The sequence below is a fragment of the Capsella rubella genome, unplaced genomic scaffold, assembly GCF_000375325.1.
Source record: "Capsella rubella cultivar Monte Gargano unplaced genomic scaffold, Caprub1_0 scaffold_6, whole genome shotgun sequence".
Lineage (NCBI taxonomy): Eukaryota > Viridiplantae > Streptophyta > Magnoliopsida > Brassicales > Brassicaceae > Capsella > Capsella rubella.
This window is the reverse complement of record NW_006238918.1, coordinates 6,857,464-6,873,557: the sequence shown is the minus strand read 5'-3', so window position 1 is coordinate 6,873,557 and position 16,094 is coordinate 6,857,464. Positions and strand designations below refer to the sequence as shown.

Below are 16,094 nucleotides of genomic sequence, written 5' to 3'. Positions count from 1 at the left end.
TGATCTTAACTCTACCATTAATGAACTAACAGGTAACTGGTCTTACGTAGTAAAAAAGAACAAGCAATTGGGACAAAAAAACGCAAATGAGAATGTTGAGAAGCGGTGAAAACTTAGAATGGTTTCAGAAGGAGAAAGGGGAAACGTGTTTATCAACAAAGAAAGAGCGACATTTTTAGGCAATAATTTGCTAGCAAGAGTAAAATTGTGAAGAAGAATCAAAGGAAATTTAATTGATCTATACAAGAGACTAGAGAGAGAGAATGAATGAGCAACTTCTCCTGGACCAGATGAGAGACATATATCTCCTGGCTCAGAAGAGAAACTTTATCACCCAACTCTAATCACAAGAAAGAGAATTTTTTTAGTGCGAAATAGACGTAGAATAATAAAAGTACAACTAAAATATGGAGCAAGCTCTCATGTTTAACCTCAAAATGAGAGTCTCCAAGAGCATCCAACACCATCTGTCTGTCATCACTCCTTCTCCCTCTCACCGCCTTTGTCTCTGCCTCCACTCTTTGCTGTACTTTCAGTTTCGTCTTCTCCATCTCCATGATAGCCATTGTTGCTGTTTCTTCAGCCAATTGAAGTCTTAACTCTGCTTTCTTTTTCCACATCTCAAGCTCTGTTGCTCTCTCTTTTTCCATAAGAGCTTCTTTGCAGGCGCTGTGGTACATGTTCATTGTTTCCTTCAGCTCTTTCTTCAGCCTTCTCATCTCAGACTCGGCATCATCGACTGGCGATAGTGGGGAAACTAACGCACCTTTATTTTCATCAGAAGGACTATTAAGATAGACCGAACAGTTTGATTTCTCATCATACAGACCAGAAAATCTAGGAATTTCCAACATGTATGGAGTTGCAAGTTTCTTATAGAAAGAGAGACCCGAACTGTCTGTACTGATCCTGCTATAGTTCACACTAGAATCTCGATCAAGCGATGAAAACTCCTCAAAGAAAACGTCATCTTCTCTTGACAATGACCTGTGAGAGCCAATCAATTCAAGAATTAATGTAATCTCTGGGCATAAACAGACATGATGTAACAGTTTAAAAATAGATTACATCTCCGAAGGAGCCTCATCGGTGTTGCTGCACGGTGACAATGGTGCAGTCCCTGAAGAAGGAGATGGCAAGGCCTGAGGTAAAGGCCGAGTGGCTGACCGTACACTTGATAGTCTTCCCTTTGATATGACTAATACAGTGCAGAAGTCTGGAGCCCATCTCATCACATTACTTGGAATGTCATCAGCCTTGAACAGCCTTCAAATCAAAACCATTTCAGAGAATCTCAGTAAAAGATTTTTGGGTATTGATTTCAGAGAGAGATGTAGCAATACTAGTTTCTGACCTGGTAATGCTCTTTTTCAATGAGGCACCTAGCAAGAATGTGGAAATACAATTCTGGCTAATATATTCGATCAATGCTTTCGCCACATCCTGATCTTCCAGCAAAACAACTTCGCTTTGAATCTAAATAGAGACATTAATCAGAGACGCGACAAGACAGGTAAAAAAAAAAGAAAAAAAGCAAATAAAACAGACCTCATACTTACATTTCTTCGCATACAAAGACAGCGCAATGGAAGAAAGTTAGTACTTCGTTTACCATTGTTTTGTCTTTCAGATGACTCATCATCTGTGTGAGACCCATTCGCATTCAGAGCAGATCTTTGGATGACATGAACGAGTTTAACTGTCCCGTCTCGGGGTATATAACGGTCCACAGCCCATTTAAGTGCTTGGCAGCTCGTTTTATCGCTGTCAATTGCAATAGCTATAGGCCCTTCCCTTGCTTCATTTCTCTCAGAATTTTCTCTCACATTCGAGATCATTGCCACTCAAGAGAATTTTATATGGACAAAGTATATTGTACTAATTAAAGACCTCACTCGACACCTAAATTTTTATCAAATGAACATGTCAGTGGGTGGTTTATGGAGAAAAAAATGAAACATCTATTTACCAGGAACTCAAAGGAATCTGTATTGAGCCAAAACTAGGTTTACAAAGACTTAGAAAAGAGGCTTAGAGAAATAAATTAATAAATAACCAAAGCAATTCCACTTTAGGAGAAGAACGGAACCTAGCTAAAAATAGAACTGTTATCAACCAGAGTTAACGCAGGGACAAAACTAACTCCACGCCTCCCAAAAACTGTTATTGAAACATAAATCCACCAGGCACCAGCAGTATGTTTCAAACAAGATCATGAAAACTAGAAACAGTCAAAATTTCCCTGCCCGTGTTGAAAACAGATTTGCTGGAACTGATGATGATATGAAGATATTAAATCATATTACTTACTATATATGCAAATTTGGTTGGGATGTGAATTTTCTCACCTTAAACTGTAAAAAAGATTTCTTTTTTTTTTTGCATTGCCAAGAACTAAGACGTGATCAACCATATTCCAGAATGGATCAGTTAGGACAACAGAAAGATCTTTTCATCTATCGCTGCGAAAATTTTCACCTTAAAATCAAACTATAAAACCAAACTCAACAGCACAGGTTCTTCTCCCTTCTTCCTTGATCCTGATTCTGGATTTCTCAATCTTAAGGCAGCCATAAATAAGCAAACTCAATCTGTCCAAAGTCACAAAAGTATCATATATGACAATGCCAAGCACATTTATCTCTATGCTCGAGAACAATAAATTGAGCCGTAAAGAGCTGGCCGAGTTTCCCCATGGATAAACACAGAGCAAACCCATCTTCAGCAAAGCAGCAAGTTCTATCCTATAATGTCATATGGAAAGAAGCTCATACATCATGTATTCAAGGATAAAGCCTACACCTTTTCTTCTTTATCCAAGCGAAATCTCCTATCAGCTTCCACTTATTGTGCAACCACATTCACAAAATTGGATTTTTTAACCAATGAATTGAATATCCTCTAGCTTTTGGCCTATAGCCCCAAAGCACAAACCTGGAGAGACATACACCATCCAATGTGAGATACGGTAACGGTTGGCGAATCCACGGAAAATGGTGAATTAAAGGAGCAACAAGCGACGCCATTGGTCTTCTCCGGTGATCGAAGCTTAGAGACTTCCTCCGCCACAAAGGGTCTGTCAATTTTTAGTCATGACGGTTTGGGTTCGGTTCGGTTCAGTTTGGTTAATATTGATTCAGCAGAGCTATAGCTGAATTTAAACCGAACTTTTGGTTAAAAAGTTCCAATTTTTTTATCGGTTTGAGCTGTAGCGACAGGTCTGGGTTTGCACATAAGTCCGCACGCAAGAAACGAAGACAAAAACAACATCTGGGCATCTTCTTCGTTATCTTCAACCTACCCTTTGTCTTACCTCGATCCTCTCTCTCTCTCTCTCCCCTCCATCGTCTTCTCCTCACAAACCAGAGGTATCCTTCTCTTTCTCTATTTCTTTCACTCAATCGAAATTTATTTATTTTCCTGGGGTTTTCACAATTTTATGTATTGTTTTCTTTAGTCGGTATATTGTGCGGTGGAGAGGTTCTCATTCTCTTCTTCTTATCCGTTGGGATTTTCATCTCTATTTTTGTCTGAGTCTACTTTTCCAATTGCAATTTTGGTTTTTCTTTTTTATGCTCGTTCAATTTCTTTAGTTTCAAATGTGTTTTGCTTAGTTCTCTTTTTGGGTCAAATACTCAAATATACTTACTGATTGCGAATCTTAGGTTTATTGGGTTACAATGAGCTCTCAGTTATAGAACATGGAACTTGTTGAAATTGGATTCCTTTGTCAGCTCGTTCATAGAGATGCATTGAAGGCGATGGCGTTATATTTCCCTATGCAACTTTAAAATTCTTGCAATTCATCTTAGCAATTGAATATGTTCCGCCACTTATAGCTGAGACGATTTATGGCATTTCTTTAATAGCGCCTTGTTGTCTCTGCTGGGAAGGTAGTCATGAAAGGCTTCAAAGACTGGGTTTTTGCTCTATCCAACTCAATGGCATCCTCTAGACCACTTTTGGGAAGTGACCCTTTTTTCCGTGACCGGCAAGAACAGGATAATCAGTGTATGATCTCTCTCCTCTTTCCTCATTCTCTTCTTTTTTTTTATTTTTGTCTCCTGAACGAGGAGTGATGCGGCTCATTACAATGAGAACAACATTATGAGATGGGTGTGGATCTGTTACCTCTTCTTGTGCTTTATGACCATATCCTCGTTATGCCAGTTGCAGTTTTTTCCTTCTAGTAGCAAAAAGGCATTTTCTGCGGTTTACTTATTCGGTCTGAAGTGCTTCAGTAGATTTTGTTGCTATGTCCACTGCTTTAAAATAATGATTTAGACTTTGCTTTCTGATACTTGATACAACTGCTGGCACTATTTATTTAGGTTGTATATTTAATCCTTCTCAAAAGTTTTGATTCCTGCTGGTTTTTCATGTTTTTTTTGACTAATAACTTTCACTTTTATTTTTAGCTCAAGAACCTGCTGTGCCAGAACCGGTGACACGCTCGGAAACTCCATGTTCAACCACTGCTGATGTAGAGACTCCGCCTCCTCTCTCTCAGCAACAAATTCCACTTGAAAGCCTGTACCAGTCAAGTATTGATCTTAACGGAAAGAAACATAATCCACTGGCAAAGATTGGTGACCTCCAAGTACAGTTCTTTCGCCTTGTTCAAAGGTTTGGGCAGTCACAGAATAATATTCTAGTATCCAAGGTTTTATATCGGGTACACCTTGCGATGCTGATACGAGCTGAGGAATCTGAACTGAAAACAGTAAAACTCAGGCAAGATAGGGCCAAAGCACTAGCGAGGGAGCAAGAATCGTCTGGCATACCGGAATTGGATTTCTCACTTCGAATTCTTGTCTTGGGGAAAACAGGTGTTGGCAAGAGTGCAACCATAAACTCCATTTTTGGTCAGCCCAAAAGTGAAACTGATGCTTTCAGACCGGCCACAGATCGCATAGAAGAGGTTATGGGAACTGTTAATGGAGTTAATGTAACCTTTATTGATACCCCTGGTTTTCACCCACTGTCATCTTCTAGCACAAGAAAAAACCGAAAGATTCTGCTCTCTATCAAGAGATACGTTAAGAAGCGTCCACCTGATGTAGTTCTTTACTTGGACCGCCTTGATATGATTGACATACGATACAGTGATTTCTCCCTCTTGCAGCTTATAACTGAAATCTTGGGTGCAGCTATATGGTTAAATACTATACTTGTAATGACACATTGTTCAACTCCTACTGAAGGACGTAATGGACAATCTATGAACTACGAGTCATATGTGGGCCAGCGCATGGATGTGGTTCAGCATTATATTCATCAGGCTGTATCTGATACAAAACTAGAAAACCCTGTGCTGTTAGTAGAGAATCATTTGAGCTGTAAAAAAAATCTTGCGGGTGAGTATGTTCTTCCAAATGGATTGGTATGGAAGCCTCAGTTTATGTTTTTGTGCGTTTGTACCAAAGTTCTTGGAGATGTCCAGTCTCTACTAAGGTTTCGTGACGGCAGTGGCCTGGGACAGCCAAGTAGTACCCGAACAGCTTCCCTTCCTCATCTACTTTCAATTTTTCTGCGCCGTCGCTTATCATCAGGTGTAGATGAAGCAGAGAAAGAGATAGACGAGCTTCTGAATTCAGACGTAGAGGAAGAAGATGAGTATGATCAGTTGCCTACAATCCGTATCCTTGGGAAATCCCGGTTTGAGAAGTTGTCAAAAACTCAGAAGAAAGATTATCTCGATGAGCTTGATTACAGAGAAACCCTTTATCTGAAGAAACAATTGAAGGAAGAATTCCGTAGACGACGGGATGAAAAGCTAACTGAAGAGGAAAATCCCAATGACACTGAACAGAACGACCAAGCAGCTGTTCCACTGCCTGACATGGCAGGTCCAGATAGTTTTGATTCGGATTTTCCGGCTCACAGATATCGATGCGTTGCAGCAGGTGATCAGTGGCTCGTGAGACCTGTATATGATCCACAAGGTTGGGATCGTGATGTGGGATTTGATGGAATAAATATTGAGACGGCTGCAAAAATAGAAAAGAAACTGTTTGCTTCAGCTACAGGACAGGTGAGCAGAGACAAGCATCATTTCACTATCCAATCAGAGACTAATGCAGGTTATACTCGAAGATCTGGAGAGCAGGCGTTCTCTGTAGCTGTTGACCTTCAATCATCAGGAGAAGATCTGGTGTACTCGTTTCAGGGCGGTACAAAGCTTCAAACATTTAAGCACAACACGACTGACCTCGGATTTGGTTTGACATCTTTTGGTGGGAAATACTATCTGGGAGGAAAGCTTGAGGATACCTTATTGGTTGGGAAGAGGGTGAAGTTAACTGTGAATGCAGGTCAGATGAGGGGTTCAGGGCAAACAGCACACGGTGGGAGCTTGGAAGCTTGTATCAGAGGGAGAGATTACCCGGTCAGAAATGAGCAAATCGGTTTGACAATGACGGCTCTGTCTTTCAACCAGGAGCTGGTGTTGAACTGGGGTTTACAGACTCAGCTTAGGCCAGCCCGGGGCACGAACATAGACGTCAATATAAACATGAACAATAGGAAAATGGGGAAGATACACGTAAAACTCAACAGCTCTGAGCACTGGGAGATTGCTTTGATATCAGCGTTAACGATGTTCAAGGCTTTACTACGGCGTAGGAAGAGTGAAATGACAAAGGAAAATGAAGAAGAAGAGTCGTGAGTTTTCTTCGTTTCCTGGTTTCTCTCTAAATTAGGTAAAGAAAGTATATTTTGGACACTTATGAAAAGATAACCGATGTAAGAGATGTAAGATAGAACATGCACATCTCCTTCAATTGTTATATGTTATACACTTGTCTTGTTGATAATTGATGTGCAAGAGTCTCGTTTGGTTTATGTCGTTGTTAGAACTTGGAACATATTTTGGCTCTCTAATATGATGCAAGACGATATTAGTCATTTGTTTATCAGAAGAAGTAGAGAGGCCTAGAGGATGGTAAAGAACTAAAGATAATGATGAATCACCACGAAACTAACAACATGTTTTAAAATTAAATTAGTAGTCAAAATAGCATAATTAAGAAAAATTGATCTTTATTTGACTTTCATTAATAAGAGTATAGATTTTTAATTTACATCTTTACGAAGTTTTATATTTTGTTCGTTTCGCTCGCTTGTTTTGTCACTTGTCCAGAAAAAAAAGGAAAGAAGAAAAAACTTGCACTAAATAATTGGGCATTTCAACTATGAAGGGCCCAAGTAATAAAAAATGGGCCAGATGATAATAGGCCTCAGAGGGATACTAGGGTTTATACACACTATATATTTAAGAGCTCATCTCTTCACTCAACACCGCGCAGCTAAACTTTGTTGGAGAAACCCTAATAGGCGACAATGGGTACGAACGATCTCTCTCTACTCTCTCAATTCGATTTCTCCGCTCCTTCGATCTTGTTTCTTAGTGATTGCTATTCTATTGAATGTATTGATGAAAGAGTCTGACGTATGAAACCTGATTTTACTTAGGTATTTCTCGTGACTCCATCCACAAGAGGCGTGCCACTGGAGGCAAGCAGAAGCAATGGAGGAAGAAGCGAAAGTGAGTCTTACATTTTATCATTTCTCAGATCCCTCTCGATTTATTTTCTGCTCCTCTCGTCTTATGTTAGTTTTCGAATCTCCATTTTTGTTAACGTTTAAGAGTTAGTCGATGTTGTCGATCTGTTAAATTCGAATGTTTTGCCTTTAGTATAATCAGAAACTGTAGTTTACTGGAATTATATATTTCGCAAGATCATAGTATGCGGTCCTTCATAAGCTGGTTGTGTTTTAACGTTGTCTGCTTTGTTTCTCACATTTCTGGTGTCACTGATTCATGATTAACAATCTTTGATTGGTGTTATACAACTGGTTTATAAAGTTTTTTTTTTATGTTTTGGTTTTGTGAAGGTACGAGATGGGAAGGCAGCCTGCCAACACCAAGCTCTCAAGTAACAAGACGGTCAGAAGAATCCGAGTTCGTGGTGGAAATGTTAAGTGGCGTGCGTTGAGACTTGATACTGGTAACTACGCTTGGGGAAGTGAAGCAGTTACCCGCAAGACCAGAGTCCTTGACGTTGTCTACAATGCCTCCAACAATGAGCTTGTACGTACTAAAACACTTGTCAAGAGTGCTATTGTCCAGGTTGATGCCGCTCCTTTCAAGCAGTGGTACCTCCAGCACTATGGTGTTGAGGTTGGCCGTAAGAAGAAGAATGCTGCTACTTCCACTAAGAAGGAAGGAGAGGTGAGACTATTGTCAATTTGATTCGTTTGCTTGAGTATTTTCATGTTTTAGTCAGTCGTATATTTGTGGTAATAATATGGAACTTATGATATACTGTTTACTATATAGGACAAAGAAGAGGTAGCGGCTCCTGAGGAAACCAAGAAGAGCAACCACGTCCAGAGAAAGATTGAAGGTCGTCAAGAAACTCGCACCCTTGATTCACACATTGAGGACCAATTTGCAAGTGGACGTTTGTTGGCTTGTATCTCATCAAGGCCTGGCCAGTGTGGACGTGCTGATGGGTACTAATCATGTGCCTTTTTAACCCATTGTATTATGTTGAATCCTCGCCTTGAATATGTTTTGTTGATGTGTCTCTTTTCTTTCAAACTATGTGCAGATACATCTTGGAAGGTAAAGAGTTGGAGTTCTACATGAAGAAGATCCAGAAGAAGAAGGGCAAAGTTGCTGCTTAGATTCTCTTTTCTTTGCCTTACAGCTTTTCTCGTGCAACATGTTTTAAGATTTTCAGTTTCATTTGTCTAAGAAACTATGTTTTTGGATTAGCTTGTCGTGGTATTTTCCATAAACTCCCCATCAGTTATTATGGTACAATTACAATGGTTTTGTCACTGATCTTTTTGATTTATTTTATAATATTACTGATGATTATGTTCTCTATTGTTTAGATGTTAGACTGACACTGTTTATTTGTGATTCAAACTTGTCTGTTCATAAGCGGTTTATATCTTGTCCAATCTGTTTACCCAAGTCCATCTGTCGAAATATGATACCAGCATGTACTATAGAATTCGGAACTTCGTACTGTGCTGTTGGAAGAGAAGTAATAAACATCCAAGATATGTAGCCAAATGGGCTAAGACAATCTATTCCAATTTAGGCCCAGTGATCTATTATTCGTGTTGAGTTTTTTTATTCTTTGTAATTTGTTCAATAATTAATGGCGTCCGAGTTCATAAGGGTGAATTGTATGAACTCAAAGTAAAGTGAAGAAAGGAAAGAATATAATTCGGTGCCACAAAATTCGTTTGTAACACGATAGTTGGTTGAACGGTACTGATTTTGAGAGTGAGTGTGTGTTTCAATTTTTTTAAAGTGTGGTGAAGAATATTATATGTTGTAAAAACTCTTTTGAAGGCAAAAGAAATATCATTAGTGGTGGTAATTAAAACTTTAATATCGATAACAAAAGCAGGATCTAAAAAACCCACCGCAGGCGAATATTCTATTTGTTTATTAAGAAAGATATTTTTCATTGACACTTTATTCCTGATTTAAAAAAAAAAAAAAAGAAAGGAATTGTAAAGAAAGATTTGAGCCGTTCGAAACGGATGCGTGTCTATACGGCCAGAGCTGTGTGTTCGTCACTAACCCCACACTCCAGCTGAGTCTCTTTTGTCTTGTATCGATACAAAGCAACCAAAAGCGTACGAGATTCAATCATCTCCAATCCCAAAATTTCACTCCCATCCACCAATTCTTATAGCTGTACGAGGAGCAGGATCCTTTCCTCCACAGATGGCCGGGAACGATTGGGTTAACAGTTACTTGGAGGCGATTCTCGACGTTGGTCAGGGGCTTGAAGATGCTCGCTCTTCTCTTCTTCTTAGGGAGAGAGGCCGTTTCACTCCCAGCCGTTACTTTGTTGAGGAAGTCATTACTGGCTTCGATGAGACTGATCTACATAGATCCTGGGTTAAGGTAACCAAAAACAAAAACAGAGTGTTTTTGTTATGTGATGATCGAGATCGATGATGTTATGAGTTTTTGCTTTCGTTTAGGCTGTTGCTACGAGGAGTCCACAGGAGAGGAATACAAGGTTAGAGAATATGTGTTGGAGGATCTGGAATCTCGCTCGTCAAAAGAAGCAGGTCCATTTTTTTCACTTTTTTTTTTTTTTTTTTGCCAGTTTAGATGCAAAGAACTGTTCTATTCAGTTGTCTATTTTTTACCCTTTTTGCTCTCCTCAACTTTTGGAGGATTCATGGAAGACGTAGGCTTGACTTTGATCTTAATTGTTGACTATTTAGTCAAATTTTTATTATTGTTTTGGTCTACTATAGTTTGATTTTTTCCCAAAGTTTGCATTTTGCAATTTTTTTTTTCCTAAAAAGGGGATTAAAAAGTGCATGACTTCAGAAGAACAATTAGAAAAGGGGTAAAATGTTACGGTATTGACATAGAATTTAACTTTTAGTACAACTTTCCTGTTTCTGCTTTTGGGAGTGACCTTTGCCACCTTTTCCATTGTTGAGTTATGAACCAGGTGTGCTTACTATTTTCTCCACGAGCTAGGTAATTGGAACACACCAACATCTTACATGTATTGACAACTCATCTTCTGTCTGTGCAGCATGAGGAAAAGGAAGCACAGAGGTTGGCTAAGCGCCGGCTTGAGCGAGAGAGAGGTCGCAGGGAGGCAACAGCTGATATGTCTGAGGAGTTTTCAGAAGGAGAGAAAGGAGATGCTATCAGCGATATATCAACTCTTGGTGAAAGCACCAAACCAAGGTTGCCCAGAATTAACTCTGCTGAGTCGATGGAGATATGGGCAAGCCAACAGAAGGGAAATAAACTCTATCTTGTTCTGATAAGGTATATCTTCAAACTCTAGTCTTAGAAGCGTTTTTCTTTTACATGTATGTGCTCTGTTTTTTCTTTACATGTATGTGCTCTGTCAATTGGGAATGTGTAAGGATATTTATGGAAACTAAGGAATGTTCTTGAGTTATAGTTGTTTGACAATCAGTATGCATGCAGTCTCCATGGTCTCATACGTGGTGAAAACATGGAGCTCGGCCGCGATTCTGATACCGGTGGCCAGGTAATTACTAATATAGACAAATTGAGTGATTGTATTATGGTACAAAGGTAAGCTAGTCCTCCTTACACTGATTTTTTTACGTTACAGGTTAAATATGTTGTAGAACTTGCACGTGCCTTGGGTTCAATGCCAGGAGTTTATAGGGTTGACTTGCTTACTAGACAAGTGTCTTCACCAGATGTTGATTATAGTTATGGCGAACCGACGGAAATGCTGACTCCTAGAGATTCTGAAGATTACTCGGATGAGATGGGGGAGAGTAGCGGTGCTTATATTGTGAGGATACCATTTGGTCCAAAGGACAAGTATATTCCAAAAGAACTTCTATGGCCTCACATTGCTGAATTTGTTGATGGTGCTATGAACCACATCATGCAAATGTCAAATGTTCTTGGTGAGCAAGTTGGTCTTGGGAAGCCTATTTGGCCTGCTGCCATCCATGGACACTATGCTGATGCTGGTGACGCTACTGCTTTGCTTTCGGGTGCACTAAATGTGCCTATGCTCCTTACTGGCCACTCGCTTGGTCGAGATAAGCTGGAGCAGCTTTTGAGACAAGGTCGCCTTTCGAAAGAAGAAATTAATTCGACTTACAAGATTATGCGTCGAATAGAGGGAGAGGAGTTATCTCTTGATGTTTCTGAAATGGTAATAACTAGCACGCGACAGGAGATCGATGAGCAATGGAGATTGTATGATGGTTTTGACCCCATATTGGAGCGAAAATTGCGAGCACGAATCAAGCGGAATGTTAGCTGCTATGGAAGGTTCATGCCTCGCATGGTTGTAAGTAACTCAGACTCTCGCTATTTTCTAGATCCTTGACCATTGACATGGTTAACACGACTGAAATATATGATTTCCACATTAAGATTTTACTGCTAGCTATTTGGAGATGTTAGTTGATGACAATTTTCTGGTAGATGTCTTTAGGTCTTGGCCGAAGATTGCTGTGATTAGCTTCAGAAAACTTGTTGCACTGGACTCTGGTTTTGTGTTGAAATGTCTTCTAACTTTCAACACTGTAGATCATTTCTGATACTCTATTCTTCTGTAAACGAATCATGCTTATCGACATCTTTCGTTATAATTATACATGTCAGACTTAATATTCGTATGACATCCAAATGTTACTTTAGGGTGGTTGATTAAGAGATAATCTCAGGTGGGAAAATGATTTTTCCTTGCCTTGTTAGAATTGTTATGTGTAGTCTTCCAACTATTTTGTAATATGATAAAAATGTTCTCTGTTTATTTACATTTTCAGAAAATTCCACCTGGGATGGAGTTCAATCATATTGTCCCACATGGTGGTGATATTGATGACACAGATGGAAACGAGGAACATCCAACTTCTCCAGATCCACCCATATGGGCTGAGGTTCTTGCTTAAATATAATATATACATGGCTTTATTAGTTTCTCCTACCAAATATTGATATTAGGTTACTCGACCTCCAAATTCTATGTAATGATGCAGATAATGCGATTCTTTTCAAATTCCCGAAAACCTATGATACTTGCCCTTGCGAGGCCCGACCCGAAAAAGAACATCACGACGTTAGTGAAGGCATTTGGAGAATGCCGTCCACTAAGAGAGCTTGCTAACCTGGTATGTAAATGTCATATATGTATAGAGACTTTTGTAAAGACATTTCTATGAAACCTTGGTTGTTCATTTTATGTTTTTGTTTCGACCACCATTTTGTTTTCATTATCTTCCATATTTCTGGTTTGCAGGCACTTATTATGGGTAACCGAGATGGGATTGATGAAATGTCGAGCACGAGTTCTTCGGTTCTCCTTTCTGTTCTAAAGCTGATTGACAAGTATGATCTTTATGGTCAAGTTGCGTACCCTAAACATCACAAACAGTCAGATGTTCCAGACATATACCGCCTAGCTGCAAAGTCGAAGGTACACTTGCTAGACTTTGTCTCACAAAATTAAGGATCTATAAACTTAGGTGAATTTCTCCGCTTGTTAGTGATAAAACCTTATTTGACATAATTAAGTAAAGTTCATCATGTTATCATATCATGCTATTCTTTCCAAAATCATTCAATTTACTGTCACCTTAAGTTTCCTGAGCTATTCATTATGAAATCATGGCTCCGTTCACAAATAAACATTTCATCTCCTTATCATGTGCTGCATATCGTGACAATGGTTAGAAACTACTCAAGATGCTGGTGTCAACTATTCTCTTTAGTAGAATAATCATTGTTAATGGATTATATGCAGGGTGTTTTCATCAATCCAGCTATCATTGAACCGTTTGGACTTACTCTAATTGAGGTATTGTATTCTCTTGTTGACACATGTGAATCATGACTCGCTCTTGTCCTCTTGGTATAATGTGTTTCGTTTTTTTCCTTATAGGCTGCAGCTCATGGGTTGCCTATGGTTGCTACACAAAATGGTGGTCCTGTAGATATACACCGGGTATGTTTTTTATGGTAAACCTTGAAGTCCCCAAGACTATTACGTACCTGCTCATTTGTTCTAAAATGTACCTTGGATATTTTTTTTCCCCAGGTCCTGGACAATGGCCTTCTCGTGGATCCTCATGATCAGAAGTCTATTTCTGAAGCTCTTCTTAAGCTTGTTGCTGATAAGCACCTATGGGCAAAGTGTCGGCAAAACGGGTTGAAGAACATTCACCAATTCTCTTGGCCAGAGCACTGCAAAACTTATCTATCTCGCATAACCAGCTTCAAACCAAGACATCCACAATGGCAAAGTGATGATGGCGGTGATAATTCAGAACCCGAGTCACCTAGTGATTCTTTGAGAGATATACAAGATATATCCTTGAACTTAAAGTTTTCATTTGACGGAAGTGGGAACGATAACTACATGAACCAAGAAGGGAACTCCATGGACAGGAAGAGCAAAATTGAAGCTGCTGTCCAAAATTGGTCTAAAGGCAAAGATAGCCGCAAAATGGGATCACTGGAGAGGTCAGAGGTTAACTCTGGAAAGTTCCCTGCAGTGCGGAGAAGGAAGTTTATTGTTGTTATTGCTCTTGATTTTGATGGGGAACAAGACACGCTAGAGGCTACAAGAAGGATTCTAGATGCGGTTGAAAAGGAAAGAGCTGATGGATCTGTTGGATTCATACTGTCGACATCTCTAACGATCTCTGAGATACAATCTTTCTTGGTGTCAGGGGGATTAAACCCTAATGATTTTGACGCTTTCATATGCAACAGCGGGAGTGATCTCCACTACACATCCCTCAACACCGAAGATGGTCCTTTTGTTGTTGACTTTTACTACCACTCCCATATAGAATATCGGTGGGGCGGTGAAGGGCTGAGGAAGACTTTGATCCGTTGGGCATCTTCACTTAATGATAAAAAGGCTGAACATGACGAGCAGATAGTTACTCTTGCTGAACATCTTTCAACTGACTACTGCTACACATTTACAGTCAAAAAACCAGCAGCGGTAAACTTAACCAGGCGCAACACTATTCAGAATGTCTTCACATATGTTTCTAGCTTTCGTTAAAAGCCATTTTTTATGTCTTCTATTCCCAGGTACCTCCAGTAAGAGAGCTCCGGAAGCTGCTGAGAATCCAGGCTTTGCGTTGTCATGTTGTTTACAGTCAAAATGGCACCCGAATTAATGTGATACCGGTGCTGGCTTCGCGTATACAAGCTCTAAGGTAACTAACTATTCATTACAAAAGTTGTGGTACAGTGCAAGTGACTATGGTTTCCATTTCAGATCATTGCCCTTAACTACGCTTATGGTGAACCAGGTACTTGTTTGTTCGGTGGGGAATTGACATGGCGAAAATGGCAGTGTTTGTGGGGGAATCAGGCGACACTGATTACGAAGGACTGCTCGGAGGGCTTCACAAGAGCATTGTTCTAAAGGGAGTGTCTTGCAGCGCAAGCAATGCCTTGCACGCTAACCGGAGCTATCCTCTCACCGACGTGATCTCCTTAGAGAGCAGCAACGTGGTCCACGCACCGGCAGATTCTGATGTTCGTGATGCCCTGAAGAAACTAGAGCTTATCAAGGAGTGAAAACCAGAAATAAGACGTGAACGGCATCTCCAACCATCAATGGTTGGTACCAAATGCGAACTATCTTTTTCATTGACCACATGGTTTGGTTTGGTTTGTTTATTACTTGGTCGTACATATAGCTGCCGGAAATACCAAACTCTTCATATGGTTGTCTTTTTGACACCCACCAGATTTTACTTAATTTGTGCAAAGTAATTGTAATAATAAAATAAGAAAAAGAGGGTATATTCCGGTATTTATATTAACAGAACAAAAAATTAAATAAATAAAACCATCCTTTTATGCCACAAATGTGTATGTATATATATATATATATATATAATTATTTATAAAATTAAGGCCAAAGATTGGCAAACACATGTCAATTACCCTAAATTAAAGATTGCAAAAGATGTTGAGAGGTAATGTCACTTTCTTCTCAACCGTATTTAACAAAGACTCTTTATAAGTTGTGAGTTTCTTATTAATTAGTATTTCTGTAATCTATTGTATCCCTTGAAGAAATGGTTATATAGAGAAAGCGTATCTGATTGCGTTATTATTTGGGGTGGGGTGTCTCTCAGAAATGACCTTTTTTGGGAAAGTTAGAAAGCTGATTAGCCTTTCCCATTTGTTAATGTTTTCCCAAAAAGACTAAGCCAACACAAGATTTTAAAACACCATAATCGCTACAACTATGGCCATTATTAGCTTTAAATTTCCTCTATTCACAATAATTCATACACGTCATAACAAAAAAAATTAAAACTTATAATTTTGTGAAAAGGAAATGTGTGGGATACCAATATGTATGTTTAGTAGCTACATAACCCACATACATTTAATAACAAAAATTATACATGTTACAAACGTTTATAAATTGTTTACTTGTGGAGATAGATTTTTTCGTCTATTTATAAACATACATTTAGTTAATTTTCCGAGTAAAGTATATATATATATATATATATATATATATATGCCTAATTATAAACTCAAAGTTCATCACTAG

At 39.1% G+C, this 16,094-nt stretch overlaps 4 protein-coding genes across 8 annotated transcripts; 3 read left to right on the top strand and 1 right to left on the bottom strand.

Moving 5' to 3' along the window:
* Positions 1–200: 200 nt before the first annotated feature.
* LOC17881361 (U-box domain-containing protein 51) lies at positions 201–3,040 on the bottom strand. Of its 2 annotated transcripts, none has more exons than XM_006289324.2 (5): positions 2,349–3,040; positions 1,560–1,902; positions 1,355–1,476; positions 1,069–1,266; positions 201–987 (listed from the first exon to the last, which is right to left on the bottom strand). In XM_006289324.2, the coding sequence occupies exons 2-5, from the start codon at positions 1,836–1,838 to the stop codon at positions 345–347; spliced, it is 1,242 nt and encodes a 413-aa protein (XP_006289386.1). In that variant the 5' UTR covers positions 1,839–1,902; positions 2,349–3,040; the 3' UTR covers positions 201–344. The 2 variants fall into 2 exon arrangements, with proteins under 2 accessions (XP_006289386.1, XP_023635748.1); XM_023779980.1 differs by having other exon boundaries at positions 1,560–2,591; positions 2,935–3,038.
* Positions 3,041–3,263: 223 nt separating this feature from the next.
* On the top strand, positions 3,264–6,843 carry LOC17881895 (translocase of chloroplast 90, chloroplastic). Of its 4 annotated transcripts, none has more exons than XM_023779979.1 (3): positions 3,264–3,368; positions 3,666–4,011; positions 4,419–6,843. In XM_023779979.1, exons 2-3 carry the CDS (start codon positions 3,900–3,902, stop codon positions 6,665–6,667), a joined length of 2,361 nt encoding a protein of 786 aa, XP_023635747.1. In that variant the 5' UTR covers positions 3,264–3,368; positions 3,666–3,899; the 3' UTR covers positions 6,668–6,843. The 4 variants fall into 4 exon arrangements, with proteins under 4 accessions (XP_023635747.1, XP_023635746.1, XP_006287101.1 ...); XM_023779978.1 differs by having other exon boundaries at positions 3,282–3,368; positions 3,870–4,011; XM_006287039.2 differs by having other exon boundaries at positions 3,285–3,368; positions 3,898–4,011.
* A 428-nt stretch (positions 6,844–7,271) lies between these two features.
* LOC17882837 (40S ribosomal protein S8-1) lies at positions 7,272–8,891 on the top strand. The gene is made up of 5 exons (XM_006286499.2): positions 7,272–7,345; positions 7,474–7,546; positions 7,897–8,233; positions 8,342–8,517; positions 8,616–8,891. The coding sequence occupies exons 1-5, from the start codon at positions 7,342–7,344 to the stop codon at positions 8,689–8,691; spliced, it is 666 nt and encodes a 221-aa protein (XP_006286561.1). The 5' UTR covers positions 7,272–7,341; the 3' UTR covers positions 8,692–8,891.
* Positions 8,892–9,545: 654 nt separating this feature from the next.
* LOC111829932 (sucrose-phosphate synthase 1) lies at positions 9,546–15,394 on the top strand. The gene is made up of 13 exons (XM_023780145.1): positions 9,546–9,937; positions 10,018–10,107; positions 10,590–10,831; positions 10,997–11,060; positions 11,148–11,846; positions 12,328–12,441; positions 12,541–12,672; positions 12,801–12,977; positions 13,305–13,358; positions 13,443–13,505; positions 13,599–14,513; positions 14,606–14,733; positions 14,830–15,394. The coding sequence occupies exons 1-13, from the start codon at positions 9,755–9,757 to the stop codon at positions 15,098–15,100; spliced, it is 3,132 nt and encodes a 1,043-aa protein (XP_023635913.1). The 5' UTR covers positions 9,546–9,754; the 3' UTR covers positions 15,101–15,394.
* Positions 15,395–16,094: the final 700 nt, after the last annotated feature.